General features: G+C 39.2%; 1 protein-coding gene across 2 annotated transcripts in view; it reads right to left on the bottom strand.

Moving 5' to 3' along the window:
* Positions 1–21,587, bottom strand: part of CHD7 (chromodomain helicase DNA binding protein 7) — a 156,256-nt gene that overhangs the window by 92,548 nt on the left and 42,121 nt on the right. The window contains exon 2 of one of the 2 annotated variants that reach the window (XM_019548501.1): positions 5,363–7,221. The exons of the other annotated variant lie outside the window; for it this stretch is intronic. Within the exon in view, the coding sequence (XP_019404046.1) occupies positions 5,363–7,048 (1,686 nt within the window). The 5' untranslated portion in view covers positions 7,049–7,221. The remainder of the gene's footprint in view (positions 1–5,362; positions 7,222–21,587) is intronic. 2 annotated transcript variants of the gene reach the window in all.

The following is a 21,587-nucleotide window of genomic DNA, read 5'->3' as shown; positions in this document are numbered from 1 at the left end:
GCTCTCTCAAAACATCAGCTCAGTGTGCCATGGCTACCAGAAAGCCAGAAAAACGTTGGACATCGTTAACATTGGAAATGAAAACAGAACAGAGTACATCGTCATGCCAGTATATAAATCCATAGTGTGCCCACATCTTAAATACTGTATATAGCTGTGGAAACCACATTTGAAAAAAATGGCATAGTCCTTTTCTGTTTCCACAACTGAAAAAGGTAGGGGGAAGGGTAAGCAAAACAATCAGGGGTATGGAGCAGTTGCCAAACCAAGAGAAACAAAAAAGGCTAGGGCTCTTCAGTCTGGCAAGGAGAAGTCTTGGGGTGGGGGATATGGTAAGTCTAAGAAATCATGAAGGGTGTGGACAAAATGAATAGGGAGCTGTTATTCCCCAAGTCTCAGAAAACTAGAAGTAGCAGGCACCCACTAAAATTAATAAGAAACAGGTCTAAAACTAATGAGAAGTACTTTTTAATGCAACAGTTAACTTGTGGAATTCACTGCCACAGGAGGTAGCAGAGGCAGAGAACAAAGCCAGGTTTAAAAAAGGAACTAGACAAATTCATGGATAATAGATCTATTAATAGCTGTTGAACAGAATGTTTGGAAATGTTTCCACTGGCATCCCTAACCAATAATGGTGGATGCCAGTGAGGGAAATGAGCAGGGGATGGATCACTCTAGATATGTCTGTGGGTCTCCCTAAAGAAACTCCACTCCTGCCATAGTTGGGAGACAGAATACTGGGCGGGACAGACCATTGATCTGACCCAGTATGGCACTTCTTACATTAGCTTCTGTACATTAGCTTAGAAATAAGATCAAGAACAAAATCTTCAAAAAAAACAAAAAAAACAAAAAAAACCCCAAAACCCTTAAAATCCCATTTTTAAAAAGCATACAATGAAAAAACTACAGACATGCTGGAGCAGAAAAGTAAATACTCAATCTTTTTTCTCTAAGCAGTAGGACACTGCTTAAACTAAATATTTAATAATGAAAAAGCCTGGATTTTTAATCTTATGGGCTCACCATATGGCTAAACAAAACATTAAGTTTGGTAGACAAATCCAAGGATAAATGGTGATGTAAATAATGGATCAGTAAGGTGTCATGGCTGTCACTTTTCCAGCTATAGCCCTACCCTCACACCATGAAAATTAAGCCAGTAGGTGAATACAACATTTCATCTTCCCAGCATGCAAATTATATAAACTTACTTGCTCTTTCTGGGGTATAACTGACTATAAACCAGACTTGGAGAAATCATCATATTCTAAGCAGCATAGTTTGAATATTCCTTTTTATTCAAATATAGCCAGTCCAATCACAGGCTATTAAAGGTTGAGACTTCAACACACAAACATTAACAAGAATAGATGCGTCACAAGGGTTATTGTGATGAGTCAAAGTGTATATTCCTGTAGCCCTGAACCCAAGAAACAGGGACAATAATATTTCTCTGCCAGTTGTACTGTTGCATTCAACTAGTGATTATGGTCAGCTACCTGAAATTGGTAAGTTATTACAAACTCACAGATAATCAGTACAACGCATCAAACTAGGAACACTGCATTAGCACTTCACACAGATATCATCAGATCGTAATGAAGCACCTCGATAAGTATTCCTAATAATCTTGTAGTGCTTATCATAGCATTCCTCAAATTTAATTTCCTGACATCTGTGCAAAGCCTCCATGACCTGTTCCTCAATGATTCCTCTGCTCAACTACTACAGTATAGATCACCGAGTGCTCACAAAACATGATTAGTCTTAAATATTGTCTGCCAAAGTCTCCAAATGATTCATTACTATTATGCAAAGTTTTATATCATACCTCTCTGTGCACATCCAAATCCTGATGAAGAGGAGCCTCTACACCCACTCTATCACCACCCTCTGACTACAGTGGTACCAATTACAGCAGTGACTTACAATATGAACAGCTGCCTGCAAGGAACTGAATTGAAACCTACAACTTTTTCCCAATAAGACAAAGAGCTATTAAAAATCTCCTGATCTGGTCTAGATTTCAATGGGTAGCCTAGAATGATAAGGATTCTTAGACCATTGTCACACTCTCAAAGACAAGAGATTGTGTTGGCAGTTTTAAACATGAAAAGGTGTTTACAGCTCTAGAGTGCTGTAAATTTTAAACTGCCTCTTACATTATACAGGTTAAAAAGTATTACCCTTTCTGTTACAGTATCTGTACTTTATAGAAGTTACCCATTTTACCATAATATTATAGTCAAAATAAGACCAGATGATAACCACTGAGAATATTACTGAAATGTTCTTCACTAATTTGTAAGTTGTACAATGACCCTTCATTTTTTCTGATGAGGTATTTTAGTATAATACGAAAATAGAAGAGTTTCTTCAAAAAACCCATGCTTTCATGAATTCCAGTTTCTAGTCAAAGAAAGAAGCAGGCTGTATGAGCTCAACAGACACAAATACAAGCTATTTCTTAGTCTTAAAGCAAAAGAACAAGAACATTCATATATCTGTAGGCACCTTTAGTAGGGGCAACTCTGGCATGACAAGCCAAGCTAAGCTGTATACTACATCTCTCAAAATTTGTTGCATTGGTTAATGGATAAGTATGTTAAAAGGATTAAAGCTCATTAAGAAACTGTTTTCTTCTATTTTAAAATTTACTCAAACTAAAAAACTACATTTTCTACTGAGGAGGAAATCTGTCTAGCCACAAAGTGATGATCTATACCGTATGACCTTAATTTACACCTAACAGCTATTTGCATTTAACTTATTTTTAATGAATTCATCAACTTTCATCATTCTCACCTCTTTCCAGGTGTATATATATACACACAGTTTAGGACCACTGATCAGCTGAGTTATATTTATAAAGTAAGGATCTACCAAATTCACAGCAGAAGTAGAGTGCATGGCAGGTCCTTTAATCTTGCATGTTCCCCTATGTGCACCTCACCTCTTTTCCCCCCTTATCTTCCCACCCGCCCTGGGAGGGCCTCACCACTTAGCGGAGGGCCCTGCCACTCCCTCACGATCAGCAGGGAAACTAAAACCACAGTTTTAAACATGGCATTGTGTTTGCCTCCCTGCCAGTCAGCAGCAAGCAAGCAGGGCCACCCGGGACCCCTCAGACAATCAGCAGTGGGAGGCAAAAAGGGCACCATATTTAACACTGCAGTTTTCACCTCCATGCTAAAGAACAATCTGCAAGCAGGGCCCCTCCACCAATCAGTGGGGGGGAGGGGGCGGGCACAAAGGAACCTGCAGGATTAAAGGAGCCACAGGACACCCCACTTCTGCTGCTGTGCATTCAATAGATCCCTCTTTATAACCCTTTTTTGTTCTGGGGTGGGGTGGGAGAGAGAGAAAGAGAGGGAAGAGGAGGAGGAGAATTGTTTCTTTTTTTTTTACCACAGCCAGAATGGCCATTTCAAGGTTAACAGACAGTGAACAATCTCTCTAAAGCATATCTGGAAACGTTTTCCCTACTCATACACTATTATTTATTTGTTAGGGGTTTTTTAGATTTATATCCCACCCTATCCAAAAGGTTCAGAAGTGCTATGTAGACTTTTTACATTAAAACCAGCATGGTTTCCAAACTTCTTTCCAGGCATGATACTGTTGAAAACCTGCAACTGACATTCCATCAAGAAACACCAAATAAATTCTAGAATTATCATTACAACAGTTTTAATAAAACTGATCACTAAAAATGATCATTCAGTGCAATTTAATAATGACATATCAACTAACCTTCTTCCTACCTAAAACTTCCATTTCTGACGGATATTCACTTGATAGTTTTTTTGGCCATTTTCCACCCATTCTTTTTCACTCGGTCTCTTCTTTATTCCTTTGTTCATCTTCCAATATGTTCTTGATATTCTACTTTCCAATTTTGATTCTTGATTTTTTCCTTCCTACTATCTCCGAGCTCACACTCTTTTCTCTGCTTCTTGCATTTTGACCTTACTCCCCATCTCTCCTCCTCTATAATTATGGTTGCTTCTTTTTTGTCCCACAGAACCATTTCTTTTCAATACAAACTTTCCTCCTCTCTTCACAGGACTCCTCCTTCCTTATTCCCATTCACGGTTTCACCTACCCTAGGATTTGTCCCAAATTCCCCCCCTTCCCAGTTTCTCTTCATCCCCAGAGAATGTGGGAGCCTCCCCCAGCTGCTGAGTGGCCGCATCCCACCACACCTTGCCAGCTGCCTCTGTCCAGTATATGCATGATTCCCAAATCCATCCCATGCTGTGCTGAGTAGCTAACAGAAGCAGCCGGCAGGCAGTAATGGAAGTGACTGCTGAGCAGCTGCTTTCCATACAGTCCTGGGACATTGGCTGGGACAGCTATTTAGATGATTTATTGAGCTTATTGTCTCATTGTACCCTTATGACTGCATTCCAACAATTATCTCCAAATAGTTATGAGTAGAACTACTTGGGATTATTTCCTGATATATAATCAGTGGCTAAAAAAATGGAATCTATACCTCTATAGCCTCTTTAACACCTATACAGTCAATACCAAAACTGTTCATTTGATGAGGACACTTTAAACCAAGAGAAAACTTGAGGTATGTAAGTGTATATATGCCTAGTCAAACCTGCTAAGTTGGGATGTAAAACTCAGAGACTCTCAAGAGTTGCTATGCTTCCAGCCTCTGGAGTAGAAAAATGCATGCAGCAGCCACAGTGGGGCCTGTATGGCACTGTCTGCATGGCCCGGGGCAGTTGCCCTGATTCGCCAACCCCCTAGGGGCAGCACTGTGGAACTGTTCTATTTTAAGTGGAATGGGAAATTGGGAGACCAAGTAAAATGCAAACTGTGTTCCACTCATCCAAACCTTGAATGTGGGCTAGGATTCATATCTGCTCTTATTTTAGTTGCACCAGGTTGCTCATCTCTAGTTACCAGGGGTGCCATTTAGTGCTAGGGAATGTGAATTTTGTATGCCATGTCTGAATAAACTAAGTAGGACAAATCCATACGATATGGACTTTCCTACAGAAGTCTGAAAATCCTTAAGAAAACCATGAAAGTTTAGATGCAAACTTTCAACTTTTCTTTGACAGATTCACCATAACAAAAAAATTATTACATTCAAGATAACTTGATACTTACTGTTTAAATATATTGCAGATTTATCTTATTAAAACTACCAGAAAAGCATAGGCAGAACAAAGTTGGGTAAGACATTGCTAATTAATAAAATTAAGTAAAACAGGAGTTGCATCGTCCTCAATGGCGACAGGCAGAATCATTAATGTAGAGCAGAAACCTGTGTCCCACAAGTTGAAAATTGCATTTATTATTTTAAAACATTTTCTTTCTGTTGGACATGACTTACCTGAAGGACAGGCACTTTCTGTGGTGTGTTTTGTGGTGACTGATGAAGCTGTGCCCAAGGCTGATGATGTGGATGTGGTGGTGGCGGTGAAGACTGATGATGTATCCCTGGATGAGGCTGCATGGGAAGACAGGTTGGCATTTGCTGTTGGAAAGACTGCTGCTGACTAGGATGCTGCTGGCCAGATATCAGTCGTTCTTGTATTGCTTGTGGATCTGCAAGGCCAACACCTGGACAACCATTTGGTCTCATGTGCCCACCCATCTCCCGTGGTGTTGAAGACATACCCATAAATGGACGACTCTGCTGCATGTTTCGGGGGCCCATATTCCTCTGTCCAATTCCCATGGCACCAGGGGGCTGGTGTGACGGTTGAGGATGGGGTATATTTGGATAACTGCCAACTTCCATTGGTATTCCAGCACTACCAGGCCTAACCTGTGGAGGAGGGGTACCTGCTGGATTACTCATTGCTTTCATAGGTGACATGGGAGGTGGAGAGGCATAAGTTCCCTGAGGCTGTGAAGGGTGCATAGTTTGTGTGTTCATTTGGTTAAGTGAGCCACTAGGGTGAATGGGCTGCTGGTGCATTAGTCCTTGACCACTGTTTGATGGAAATCCTACAGCATTTGGGTATCTTGGTACAGATTGATTCATTGGAGTGTTATTTGTAAGGCCTAAATTCTGATTCATCCCTGTATTATTAACTAATCCCTGATTTAGGTTACTGTAAGGATAGCGAGAATACTGCCCTGAGTTGTTTATAGTAGGTGAGGGTACCGTCTGGCTCCGAGAACTAAAATTAAGTGTTTGCGGCCTAACAGCACCCTGCTGGGGGGGATTAGGGGAGAATCTGGGACTGTGGGCTACTGATTCTCCATGGAGAGCAGTGGGGGGATGGTGGTGAAATTGCTGGACTGAGTGTCGTAAAGAAGGTGCCATGCTGGGATTTTGCTGGGGCACATGAGACAAGTGGCCAGGTCCTGAGGTGGCAATAAAAGGATTTCCCTGATTAAGGCCTTCTTGGCCTTGAGAGAACTGGTTCATCCTCTGCTGCTGTGGCTGACCATGCTGTTGCATTGAAAAATCACCACGAGCCATGTAGTTTCCCATTTGCTGCATGTGCTGAGGATGGCCTTGTCCAGGGGGTCCTGAAGGTGTTTGTGGTGGCTGTGTAGGTTGTTGCTGCTGCTGCTGCTGCTGCTGGTATGGTGCTCTTATCTGGTCTGGCACCTGAACTGCCCGTGGTCCCCACATGGAACCACTGTCTACAAACGGTTGCCCATGTCTTTCATTCTGCATGCTAGGATAGACTCCCATCTGACCACCAGTGCCACTGCCATGAGGAACCTGAGGAACTGGAGGGTTGTGGTACTGTGAATGAGGAGATGCTATACCATTCCCAGGGGCATTACTCATCATTCTGTTAGGCTGATCCATCAGATGCATTTTTTGCTGTTCGTATTGATTATAGTGATCAAAGTGGGTTAACTTTGCTTGATTTTGATTTGTAGGAGGATGGTGAAGAGATGACTGTAAAGAAGGAAATCCTTGATCCATGGGTATTTGCTGACCCATGGGATTTACTGTATTTTCAGGATATCCACATTCTCCAAGACCTTCCAGCCCTTCACTAAAGATATTCCCATCTTCTCCAAACAGACTCATCATTCCAGGATCTGCCATCTTTTTTCAGCACAAAGCTCCTAAGAGCTACAACTAGAATGCTAGTCTGTGCTTCACCTCACTGAGGTGCTTGTCCTCAAAGCCTTTAATCCTAACTAATCTCCTTCATGTCATTCCATAATTCCTTAATTCTTTTGGACCATGCGGTGTCAGGCAAAGTCGGGTTGCCAGTCCTAGAAGGAAGAAAAAAAAATGAAATTTGAAACAAATAATAAAGCTGTCATGTAATATAAAACATACACCTAATAGTGTCAGAAAATACTAGCTAGTTTCATTTCCTAGATTTTAAAATACAGTTTAAGAAAGTCATTAACTTCTAGCAGAAGCTTTATTATGATAGGGAGTTAGGGAGCAAGCAAAACACCAACCTTAACCTTAAATTAATCTATTCACTACACTTCCTAGTGTTCCATTCTTGGATGGAACAGAACAAAAGAACACAACATGCAGCAGCAGCAGCTGCCACAGCAGGCAGGCAGATGTATGAATATAGCCAAGCAGCCCATCTGCCGAACTAAAGCCCTGAAAATGCTCTAGTTACCAACAGCATGTCCTTAACCTGATTCCCCTGAGCAGTGTAATCAGATGAGCAAGCAGCAGCATCAAGGCCTATGATAAGCTAAAGTTAGTTAAATGGACAACAGGATTGTTCAAACACCTGACGTGTTGACCTTTTTGAAACCTAGAGATTTATAGAACTGTACATTTATGGAAAAATTATAGAGGAGGTTCTTTGGGTAAATCCAATGTCTTTTATTAGACCAGTTCAAATGGTATCCAAAAGAAACTTGTCTGCCTATGTCCTTAGACCAACATGGCTTCAACTTATACCCCTGGAAAAATTTCATGCACTTTACATGTACAAATATAGGTCACAACTGGCTCCTACAACACGAGAGCAAAATGATATAGCTTTTCAGTTAGAAGTCAGATTTCTAATTATCCATTGTTCTACTCGCATTGCACATCAAATCTATATCACATTTTGTCTGTTGGCAATAAAGGAAATTCATTAATTGGGGTTCATTATTCAACTTCAAGCAAACTGATTACCTGTAACACAACTGTGTACATTTGTGTATACATACGAAAATGCTTCCAAGGACAGCACTGGAATCTGCTATAAGTGTTCTCAAATTAAACATAAAACTGCAACATAGAACTGTTACAGTTTAAGAATTTAAACAAGTCATATAATATGCATCAGCCAAATACTAGTTTTGGAAGAAAGGTCCATCAGTAGGCATTGAATATGGTAGACAGGAGTGCAGCCTCAGAGTCAGAACTTCCTATACATCTGAATGCTGAAAGCTGTAAATGGGAGAGGAGCAGGGTGTGAAACATATTTGCACATGCCCTGTTCACCCTCCGCTGGAGCATCCATGCTCTGCCTCAGACACAGAACACTAAGCTTGCTGGACCAATAGTCTGACCCACTAAATGGCAGTTCTGAAGCGTAAGTGCACATAAGAAGAACAAAGGAAGTAACAGGTCATTACATTTAAACAAAATTGTTTAAGGAAATTCCAGTTTGTTAAAACAGTCACATAAGTCAGATTAGTTTTAGGAGGACATGAATGACATTTTCTTAAGTATGGGCTGCAAACAAGATTGTGCCTGTTTTGTTTTGATAAAAAGTAGACCTAAATAAAAGTGTAGCCCAACACATTTTCCTCTTAAAATTCAGATCCTGTCACTTACCCCAACAATCAAGTGGCTACACAGTAACTGTAACCAGACTTTTTCACACCTTTAGTTGTTATTTTATCATTCCATTTGAAAATCCATATTTGATGTTATCAAAACAGTTTGAGAACAACAAAAAAACCCCCTACCAAACCATTTCCGTAAACTCCTATTTAAACTACATTGAAGTACAATATTTTGCAAAAGAACAAGTTTGAACATCCCTGTCTTTTTATTAGCCTGCCTGCTAGCGTTACGCATCCTCTGACCAACACATTTCCCCAGCAAAAACACAGAATATTTCAGTAAGAAAAAGCATCAGCAGATTTCTTGCACTCATCTTTAAAACACTTTTCAGAGTTCCATATGCACTGTAAAGCAACAAAACATAGAACGGGTCCTATTTTGTATGATATTCTTTGTCTACCTTTAAAACCTGATCTAAGCAATGCTATCACCTAATCATCTAAATTGTTTATGGCAAATTTCTTAAGTCTCACATATATTTCTATACTAAAATTCCATCTTGGTGTCCAAGTTACAATACAGGTTTTATTTGAAATTTCAAAATTAAAAAATGGTAGAATATTTAAAATATTAACAAAAACTTAATGTGAAAGAAATTCCAATGGAGCAGAGGCCTTCTTTCACTGGTACAGTCTGGTGGCTACTGAAATAAACCAGGCTAAACTGGGACTGTGAATATTAACCGTGTGTAGAGCTATCCCTCCAGTGGTTTAAGGCCATTTTAGCAGCTCTTACACTATACTACTCCAAGTTCTTGATGCATGTTAATTGAGCATCATTCTTTAGTCTCCAAATAGCTCATTAGTCTCTTCACAAGAGGCTGAGAAACCCACAGTGTTTCAGGGAAGCCTTTAAAAAAAAGGGATTTACAACCACCATTGTTTCCTAACCACCTTCTGGTACTGGCCAAACACAGCTTAGGTAAGGCGGAATATAGCTCAACCTGCCCAGTCATCTAACCCTTCAGGTATCTGGCATTACAAAGTCCATTTGTTCATGCATGCGTCATTTAAGAAACAATTTTGCTCGTTAAATTCACAACACAGACAGAATCTTTTATAAGGATAAAGAGTCTGGGATAATAGAACTGAAGTTTATAAATAATAATTCTCACTTTATTAACCTACATGGCTTTTCCAGATCTCCAGAAACAGGGGCTCAAATGCATAAGAGATTAGAGTTTGAACTATATTGCCTAGCTTATAGTCAGTGACCTGCCAAGGAAATTCAAGTAGGCTCCAGCCACCAGTAGTAGCAAAGTCAGTTTTATTCAGCTGGTGGTCAGCGTCTGCTCCAATTGCCATGGAAACTGGTGAAAATAATGTAAGAAATTTTGTTTAATGATTTAAATTCACCTTATTTCTTCACATTTGACTCGAGTTTCTATAGAAAGTAGATTGGAAAGGCCACATTAGCTAGCAGGCAGGCAGAAGCTAAACTAAGTACCCTAATTTTCAGATTACAGAATGCATGCCGTAAACTAGGAACCCATTTGGCTTATCGATTATGTTGTACTTTAAATTGTATAGTATCATTTAAAAGTTACACTATAAACAAGCAAGCTTAAAATCTTATATTATTAAAAGTATATTTTTGTTTTTACTAATTATACTATTTTTATATTATGCATTTTCATCTTCAATAACAAAATCAGAATTACTTTCAAGCTGTTCATACTACAATGCTTGGCTTCCAAACACTGCACGAGAACATTTGTTTAAAGGGAAGTATTTTAACTTAAAAAATTAAATGTATATATTTGTAAAATCAATTTGAATGTGACAGTGTGGCCCCTACTGAAACAATAGTTTAAACCACCTCATTTATACTACTTCTTAAATGAAAACAACATCTTAGAAAAAAAGAAGTAAGAAATTCATTTCTCTTAGTTTTTGTCTCTCTCAATAAAACAAATTTCTTACAATTCAGAGGGGCTACTTACATGAAATGCTCTTGCAGTAAACCAGCACTGTTCAGTTGGTGGCCCATGAGCCACATGTAGCCTTCAAGGGATTAAGTTGTGGTCCCCAGGCTACTGCTTGGCTGCCAATCCCTATCACTTCAGCCACAACAGAAGTCAGAGTCTTCTGGTTCCCCCTCCCTCCTCCAGCTTCCATGTTCTGTGCCACCCCAGGGGTTGGTGCACAGTAGAGCATGGCATGGTGAGCTCAGGGTGAGGTCACGGGTGTGCCATGCAATTATCACCAAAGATTAAGAGTATTAGCCAGGGAAAGCAAGTAAAAAAAGAAAAAGAAAAAAGCAGCTCAGTGACTATAAGAAACCAGGAAGCTGCAATTTGAAGGTGTGCATGGGTACATATCGGAGCACGGAAGAGTGAGGGAAGAGATGGTAAAAAAAAAGTATAAAAAGTTTAACTCTTACTTTTAAATAAAACCATGCTCTAAAACAATCCAGGTTTCCCAACTTATTTTTTTTCAAGAAAGAATAAAACTTGAAGTGACAAAGTTCACCACCTGAATAGAATGAACAGATGCATTACTAACAGATCCTAATGATCAGTGCAAAATTCAGTATACTAAAGACCGTTTGCAAAGACTAAAAATTTCAATATTCCACATGACTATCAGAAAGTTGTGGTACATTTAAGTGGTGTGAAAAATTCTTGGCATAAGAAGCTGATACTGTTTATGTGTATGGCACTTCTTGACTGCTGTCACATTCCAAACTGTCTTAATATTGAGTGCACTACTTCTTTATAAAAACAGACTAGTTCATCTTTCTATTAATAATATAAAACTGAATTGGACATAAGACAGACTTAGGTTTGTTAAGCAGGAAATGGTTAGCACCTTTAACAACCAGGTAATTAGGGTTTTGAGGGGAAGTTGCACTTGAGACCGGTTATATCTGTGCAATATTTAGCTACATTGTATAGCTAAAACAAAAGTCTGAAGTCAACATTTGGGTTTGTGCCTTCAAAGAATAATAATAAAAAAGGCCTTATTTATATCTAGACTTAATTCTGTTTTGCAGGCATTTCACCCCCAAATCTTTGTTCTTCTCTCTCATTTTGAAATAGCAGGAATGTCTCATCTTGTTCTCCCCGTTTTTTCCTCCAAGAACACAAAAATTAATTTATAAATTGCAGCCTTCACTTATAAAAAGCTGTTGATCTTCAGAAAAGATATTTGTGAAATATGCATTTGAAGGGTTTAACTTAAATAATGTTTATGTTGTACACTAATGAAAAATCTTAGTTTTACTCTTAATTGTGATGTCTAAATTTTAACAGTTCTCCAAGACTGAACATCTAATAGGAAACCATTAAGCCATTTTACTCCTCTTCACATAATTATCCTGCTATAAACTGGCTGAATTACATAGTCAAAATATTTTGGGGAACACATCTTGACAACACTGCAGTATGCATTAAATGCATTATGCATTTAGATGTTAACACAAGGAAACTAGAAACAAACATTACATCTGTAATGTAGACAAGTTAAACTCAAACTACATTTTTAATTATGTAGCCAATATACATATTATTAGTGAACTATTTGGAAAAATTACCAGCTATTTGACCGAACTGAACAACAGATGCCTGCCCCTCTCTTCCAAGTTAATGTTATCCTGAAAGAATAGCTCCAGCCACAATGGTGAAAAAGGATACATGAATTCCCCTAAAAATGGTATGGTCTTGGATCCGTGTTCAGAGCCTCCATCTTTCCAACCAGTCAGTCTCTGGCTACTAGAGGTCTACTAAAATTTGAAAGATCCTGCCGTATTTGACACCAGGTGTCAAATGCCATCTTTTTTCAACCCCCCCAATAGGAATTTAAAACCTTTGCCTCCTTTATGTTCCTCTTGTATTAGAGGAGAACCCCACTGTAACAGAGGATTCTTTATTTAGGTCACTGGACACAAACAGCACTTGTTCTTGGTTCTCTTAAACCCCAGACTATATGACTATAGAAACAGACTATATGTCCTAGCATTCTTACAAAAGTAAGACTGGTCCACGTAGGAATGGAAGGAAGTGGTGAAGACAATACAGACTGAATAATTGTAACAGCTCAACAAGCCTTCATCAGACAGAACAAACAACCTAGAACTTACAGCTGTTACTGAACTATGAATTTTCTATACCAAAAGAAAAAAAGTTCTCAACAGCACCTAAGGGAGTCATAAGGATAATCTGAAACATTCCATATCAAATGAGACAAATTTTCTAAAAATGCTCTCCATGCTTCTATCACAAAGAGTCTAAGCAACGTCTTTTTCCATTGATCTCTCTCAAGATCAGCTAAAAAGAGATGAATTTTTAACATGAGAAAGGGTAGGATTTCATTGGGATCTGTTCAGATTTAGACGTCCATTAAACCAATAACACTCCCCAATACGTTTCCTGCCTGTTCAGTTGTTCTGCTTTCTGTTTCCTACTTTGTGCTCACTGTTTGATGTGCTGCTCTGCTTTCTGCTCCCTCCCTGATCTGTCAGGGGAGTTGCTTCATCTTCCAGGCTGCATGCATGCCATAAGCAGAGGCTGCCTATGCTACTTGTGACATATATGCCACAGAGGTTGGCAATCCCTCCATTAAACATTGCTCTCAAATGCCTCAAATAAAACCAATTTACTAATCTGCACAGAATGAAAACTGGATTGTATTAGGGTATTAGCCTTCAACAATTTATACCATAAAACTATTTAAAAATACTTTAAAATTCCAGACAATATGAAGTCTTCTCCCTATATCTGCAACTCAAATCAACTGAAAGGATTTTGGTAGGTACTTCCCACATGAAAATTAACAGAGAAAAAAAAATTATCTCCGAAAAGTAGGAATTTCATAGGTTCGAAACATGTGAAAATGGAAATGGGCCTAACTAACACATGGAAAATGGAAATGGGCCTAACACACACATAATCAGTTTTCATAGTCCTAACTAACACATAATCAGAAACTGCTATATTCTAATTAAAGTTTTTGACAACAAAACTAAGTCTATGGTCCAGGCAGGCTGAATTAAGATAATTTAAAAACCTACGTTTACAATTCCTTAAAGGCTGCCAAAAGATGCTGTATGTCAAAACAAGGATGATATTCCCCCACTACTAAGAAGGTCAACTGCTTAGAAACCGTATCTGCCTCAACAGCTACCATGGCCTATACTTCAAAAAACTATAAGAAATTACTTGGTTCACTGCTGCAAAGCCAAAACTTTACTAACTTTAAGTGAGACTTAAGTATCCAAGTCACAAGTCACTTTTGTAAACAGGAGTTGGCCATCTCAGTCACTTAGAGCAAGATCTAGATCTAGGCGTCTCAAATTAGGTGTCATAATGCCTCAAAATGAGGCTTCTCTGAGTTAGGGCAGTAAAAAAGCAGTGCCTAATCTCCTTACAGTCGAGGGGGAGAATCAAGAACCTCCAAAGGCTGATCTAGATTGCCCAGATGCTGAGCAGAGAACCATCTAAATGGAGCCAGAAAGAATTAATTATAGCAGTACGATGAAACCTCCACCTTTCAGGTTCAGGGAACAGCGACATGAACTTTATGGATTTCATGTTAGACATCAACTGAATAAAAACAAAGAATCCCAACAGCAGAAACTAGAATTGAAGCAATTATCCCAGTATTAAGAGTTCAAAGTCACAGTCCTGTTGGCTGTTCTCGTCTTCCCCCATGATGTCAGTTTCAGCTACATTGTGACCCAGCTTCAACAGGAGAGATGAAGAGCACGGTCTCAAGAATATTCCATAGCCTAGGGGTTAGGACAGAGGTGGGATATATATGAATATCCTCAGACCAAGGAAGTACTCACATCTCCCAGTCCCTGGCCTAGCACTGTAACACCTGGCTATTACACAGAAGGCAGGCACCAGCACCACTACCAGATTTTTTTTTTTTTTTTTTTAAACGAAGTCACCAGGATTGCTATTCTTTGTACCAAACTCAGCATCACTGGTGTGCACTGAGCATATTCAGAGTGCTTAACGGACTAGCCCCTTCCATGGGCTTAGAATTTAGACACCATTCTGTCTCTGAGCCAGAATGGATCTTGGGCAGGAGTCAGGTATCCAGCTGCTTCTAAATGGAGCCTTGGCACATGTGAAAGAGCCTCTCTGGAAGTATGTGGTATACAAGGGAGATGCATTTTAAGCCCACATCAATTTGTGGGCATCCAAAGTCAGGCAGCAGCCAAGCAGGGTTTCCTGGTCTCTTTTGGCACCCTGAATTAGTCTAAGGGCTGTCCAGACAGAACTGTCCAACTTAAAGGAGTCTGGGGGCATATGTCCCATGGGCCACGCCAGCAGGAGCCACAAGCTCCATGGGACACACCAGAGTGGGGCGTGGTCATGGCCCCCCAGCCTGCATGCCACACTGATGCCCTCTGCACTGTACCCTGTCCTCACCCTGAGCTCCCCACACTGTGCTGTGCCATGCCACACAACCCATTGAGGCAGATGCAGAATGCAGCAGCTAGTGGAGGCCAGAAGAGTGGAGGAATAGAGGGGGTGATGGCCGGATGGGAACCCAGGGGCCACAGCTTAATCCTTCACAGGCTGCATACAGTCCACAGGCTGCCAGTTAGACAGGTCAGGTTTACATTCCTCTGGTACCTCCCTGGATCTCACCTTTTGGCTTTGCAGTGCTCAGACAAGCAATGCCTAAACACCTTTAAAAATCTGGACCTTGGTAGTCCACGTTCCTAGAGTAACTGGCATTCAATGAAAGACAGTAAGTGCAATAAGCAGGTTCACATAACATATCAGTGTCATCTGCTAGTACAGAAGAGTGAACATAATAGATGAATAAATGTGTCACCTGGCTGAGCTAATGTTACTAGAAATATAGATTGTTGTAGTTCTCAAATAGTGCACTACACAACCAAGCTAAAGCTTTGGTACTGAGGTTTAGAATATAATTTCAGGATTTGTAAGAAACACCGTTAGTACTCAGTAGGGCTGTGCGATGCTTCGAACCCCAACTCGATTTGGCCCGATTCAGCAGCTGAACCTCCAATTCCAAATTGAAATCAGAGGACCCTTCTCTCTGAATTGAACTGGAACCCTCTGAATTGAATCAGAGAGATTTTGTGATTCAGACATAGATACAGGTTTAAATGTTTTTTCTACATACCTTGAGGTACCAGACATGGCTCGTGAATGCTGCAATGGTGGGGCAGATGGAACATCCCACAGGACCGCAGGGGGGTCCCCAGCATGCTCGGCAGCAGACCCGGAAGTGGACCAGAAGCACTTTTGGTCCACTTCCAGATTTGCCACCAAGCATGCAGGGGGGTCCCCTGCACTCCTGTGGGATGCTCCATCCGCCCCAGTATTGCAGAGTTCACGAGCCATGTCTGATACCTCGAGGGATGTAGAAAAAACATTTAAACCTGTATCTATGTCTGAATCACAAAATCTCTCTGATTCAATTCATACCTCAAGGTATGTAGAAAAAAATCATTTAAACCTGTGTCTATGTCCGTTCTCTGAATCAGCATCGAATCTGCAGATCTGGATTTGGCCAAAGTGAGTCAGGGACAGTGAACTGAATCAACTAATCAAATCACTGTCTCTGATTCAGGCTGAATCCGAATTGAATAGGGCCCACTTTGCACACCCCTAGTACTCAGGTATTTTCTTTAAAAAGTAATCACAACTTGAATATTACAGCATATTAAATTTTTTAATATTAAAATACCAGTTCTCCACCAACTACATTGTTATCCTGAAAGACATATTATTTTAATACCCACTAGAAATACTTATGCAATATCCATCCATATTATCTTGGAAATATCAAAATAAATCCAACATTAGTTCAGAATATTTAAAGCTTTATTTATCAAAATAGGATCTCTGTTTTAAGTAACAGAGAAATGCATTTGTTATGATAAAATAACAGTATTTTCACACAATAGGATGGCCTCAAAGACTACTGAAATACTTGACAGCTACAGAGAGATTATTATTTATGTAATGTAGTTAAGTACCTACAATGTGGAACAGTAGGTGAACTATATCAAACACCACTTTACCTCAAAGAGAGAGGCTAGAAAAAGTGCTCTGAAGATAAAACTTGACTTGTGATGTTCAAGTTAAGCAAGTAACTCTGCAAGTAAGCGCTTACACTTATAGCCTGTTTTCCAAAGCACTGAATACCTGCTAACTCTCTGGATCATTGTTCAAATATCTGCCAGTTTGAAGGAAAAAAAAAAAGTGATATTCTTGTGTTTGAGAGAGTCATTGCTTATATTTTATGCATGTAGTATCATGGGATAGATAACAAGTGAAATACTTCCCAGATGCTTTTATAAAAAGTGCATGCGCTAGCTAGAGAATAGGGTGCCTATTTTCATTGAGTCTATACCAACATGCTCACTTCAGGGGACATGACTAAGTGTGGTTCCTTCTTGCAACCTATTTACTTCTTGGGTGTTCAGAATTCTGGAAAGTCAGGCTAGCTATTCAAGTCAATGTAAGACCACAGCTCTACTTTGCAAACAGCCATGACCGAAATACCTACCTCTTATAATTACCTGCACATTTTCCATCTGTACTCTATTCTTAGTGTGTTAAAGACTATCTAAATTAAGACAGTTTTAACCAAGTTGGACTTGGTCTGGTTTGACTTCCAATGTAAGCTGGACACCCAGACACCTAAAACTACATTTACACCAGAAATACTTTTCTGGAGGCGTTACCCTGGCAGATTGCTTGGAGAGTCAGAATCAGGATAGGAGGTCTCAGGCGGTCACCTAGTCCAACCCCCTATCAGAGACAGGTTCATCCCTATCCAAGCCATCCTATGCAAAACTTTTGTCCAACCTCCTAGCAAAATGACAGAGTCAACCCAGACACAACACAAGATAGAGCACCCTAATCTGCTGCAGGTAAAGCAGGAAGCCCACAGCAGCCAACATCCTGCTTCTGCAAAGGTTAAAATACACTGAAGAGATCCCAGGGAAGAGGGTCATGGCTCTCCCACTATAAAGGAAGTCACAAACCCCCACAGGCCATACCAATCTGACCATGACATAAAATGCTCTCCTGACCCCAAATATGGCGATTGGTCTGACCCCAAGTGGAAGGGCAAGACTCTCTAGCCAGGAACCTTTGGGTTGAAATCCCACGCCACAAAAGCTGTTCATTGTTCTGATTATATATAATAACTGTCCCCCCAAGGAAAATTGACTATACTGGTAAACATACAGTTTTGCTAGTTTAACTATCTATAAACAGAGGCTTCTAGCAGCACGGCTGTCAGTTAAAAATCACTCTTTTTCCTCTCTGACACAACCATTCCAGCAGTGTTCTGCAGTATACATGTAAGTTTACATCACTTCTGAAAAATCAGACTTCAGATGTTTTTGAAAAGTTTATCCCAAATATGTTTTAAGTCTGCCAAGCTATACTGGTGTTTGTGTGTCAGGATGCGCACATTTACTGTTTTAGCAAATGCAGCAAAGTTAACTCAAGACAAAAATCCCAAGAAAAATTATTTTGAGGAAAAAGAGAAAGGGAGGACAGGTAGCAGTGTGGAATATGCAAGGGGTTATGAAAAGACTGACTTTACACAGATCAGGACTACCGTATAAGTAATGAGAAAAAGTAAGTGATTACACGTTAAATCCTCAGAGCTAAATTTAAATTTGTACATATCTTAGAGCAGTTAATATATATATTGATATGAAGATGCATTCAGTTAAGAACTCTATTGGCAAGTCAGCTGACTGTCTTACAATACTGAAGATGGGTATGGGATGTTCAAAGGGAAAAAATTTTGGTCTCCCTTCTCCCAAGTTGCTCTTAAGTAAGTGTTCATACAGTGCATATTTCAGTTCACCAACACCAGGCTACATACTTTACCGTTGCACAGATTTGTGAAAGTTGTTCATGTTTCATTTGCTATGACTCAGATTATGGTTTATTTCCTTATTACATCAAATATTTAGCGTGGCATTTTCTTTTACAAAGGCAACCATGGGCACAAAAGCTTCAGAATATTTGGCAGCACGTTGCTGTCAAGCAGCTGATGCGAGAATGACCAGCTAGTAGTTCAATAAGTGCCACACATTCAGAAACAATATCCTACGTCATTCAAGTTCATGAAAGCTTTGTGTCAAATCTTCCAAGCAAAACCATTTACAGTGCTACTATAATGCAAACAGTTTGAGGGCTTCCCAGAACAAAATGTACCTGTATTTTGAATGACATTCCTTCTTCCGGTTAACATAACACATCAACTAGAGTCCAAAACGTGACCCAGACATGAAACACTGCTAGTTTTAGATCGATAGCTATATCACTATCTAAGATACCATGCAGTCTTTTCTTCTTGGTCTAGAAAGAAGCTATGATTATAACCTTTTAAAGAAAACTAAAAATCTAGATATGTTAAGCCAGTCATAAATTGCTTACCCATTTAAGTACATTAAAACCCCAAAACATGATTTTATTTTGTGGGGTGAGAACCCTTTTGTTTCAGTATGATATAACCTGTAATTTTAAAAGGCCTTTTTGGTCAGATGACAACCTTCTACCTCAAGAGGACTTTAAAATGCAAATGGAGGAAGGAGGTGGTTTGTTTAAAAACAATTCAAGATAAGAAGGGGAAACAAAATCACTTATGAACAGCTCACGAATTATATGTTAAAAAAAAGTGTGTGCGTTAGGAATGCTATTTTGCAAATAACTCTGAAGGTGAATAGTGGAAGTTCTACGCACAATTATTTTTCACGTGCCTGAAATTTAAAGACAAAATAATCTGAAGAATAAAAATAAACAGCAAAATTTGTTAATCTCATTCCACTAATTTCAGTACTTGATTAAAGCCACTTATTTGATGCACAGCTATGTGAGGATAAGCCAAACAACAAAAAGACTGAATAAAGTGGGAGCAGAGGTGTCAGAAGGGAAGAGTTATATTGTTGCCATCAGCCATCAAGCTATCCCCTAGCAATTACATTCTCTTATAAAGCTGACACTACAACAGTGGAGGATTCAAGAGGTGGGGCCAATGGCAACATGCTGAGGCACTGAAAAAACACCAAGCACAACTGATTACTCTTGTTAAGGGCCAGGCTTTTTGTACACTTACTACAGTTGTCACTGATTAACTAACAGATCTGGCAATTTCCTACATTCTTTTGCATTTAAAAAGGATCCGAGAGGCTGAAAGTCATCCCCTTTCATATTCTAGAAGTTTAAGACTGCACCCTGTCTTGACCATGTTATGAGGGGCCCCTGTTCAAACAAGCTCTTCTTATACACCATGGCTCTTCCACTCTCCCTCCCTCCCCCGCCCCCTTTGGCAGGGCTGCAGCTGAAAATAATTTATCTGTTCGCTCTGCAAGAGCACAGCATATGTGATTGGGAGGGAAACGTATCCATCATGAATAAACTTGAGCACAAAGACAGGCTGAGTGTCACAGGATACAAAAGGGCAGAGGTCACAACAGTAAGCTGGAGGGTTTGTGCAGGGTTGTGGCTGTTAATGCATGGCTGCTTCATTCATTTTTGGCATGCAAAACAAATATTAGGCAAGAGCATTTCAAGTTTACAATATATATTATAGGAGGTAAACAGATTTTTTTTTTAATTGGCAAAATACAGAAGCCAATAAAATGGCAATAGGAATGATTCACAAATAGAATATCTAAGCTACACTTTAACAAATACTATTGTGGAAAATGGCATTAATACATTTTACAATTCTCAAATTTAGGCCCAAATAACTCAGGTGGATAATAGCTGAAGAATATTTTCCACAGTTTCTAAACTAATGTAATATAAATTATTTATTTTTACATCTTCCAAAAGGATTTCATCAATTCATTAAAGAAGTTAATTTTAAAAAATGCTTATTGCTAGCCACTAAATTCTCAGGAGTTTAATGGAAAACAGAAACTATATTGCACCTTTCCTGTTCTAAATTGACACAGTCTTCATTTATTTTTATGCAGTTTGAGAAACCACTTGATGAAATTAGTCAACTAATACCTCACATGGTATATTTGTCCATATGTATTTTACAATAATTTCAATTTATGACTTGTAGTTGAAAATCATTTTCCCGTGCATGTGTTCTTCATAAACAGCTGCAGATTACAGTCTGCATTTTTACAGGAACCACATATCCACATTCATTTTGGGGAAGATAAATACACTTTGTACATTAAAAGTGGAAAGCTGGCCAAGGTTTTCATGGAACTCATCACCACACACATTTTATGAATATGGAACAAAATGGTAGCTCTCCTTTATGCTTTATACATCTAGTGAGGCAACTCATCCATCATTTTTAACATTAGCTTGTATTCAATCTTTGGTGCTAGACAAATTATTGGCATCAATAAATTTAACACTTGCCTTGCAACTTCAGTAAGATTTACATGCCACATTAAATGTATGTCTTCAGAATGAACATGAACTGAAAAAAGTTACAAAAGGAGTTTTCATAAATTGTCATAAAAATCAAGTTATAAGCCACACTGGTTATTACCAAATGAATCATGCACAAACGAGCTATGTACCAGTTCTTTTATTATAATAAATGGCCTCACAGGTATTTTGGACCAAAAGAACTATATAAAAGGTTGTTATATCTTTGCCTAGACCCCTGTCCATTTTAAATATTAAACTACTTCATCAAGTAAAAAGTTAAGACTGCTGTGTAAAGATTTTTTTTTTTTTAACGTTAATATAACCATCACATTCTAGGGCACAGTCCAAATCACAAGTTCAACAGACACTGGGGACAAATCTATTACAAGATTATTAATTTGATGTGTTACACATGGCAAAAAGCCCAAAACATGGTGGAACTGCTCTTCCCTCAACTATTCAGTTTAG

The sequence above is a fragment of the Crocodylus porosus genome, unplaced genomic scaffold, assembly GCF_001723895.1.
Source record: "Crocodylus porosus isolate Cpor-Errol unplaced genomic scaffold, CroPor_comp1, whole genome shotgun sequence".
NCBI classification, from domain to species: Eukaryota; Metazoa; Chordata; order Crocodylia; family Crocodylidae; genus Crocodylus; species Crocodylus porosus.
The sequence above is the reverse complement of the archived record's forward strand: the minus strand, read 5'-3'. Positions and strand labels throughout refer to the sequence as shown.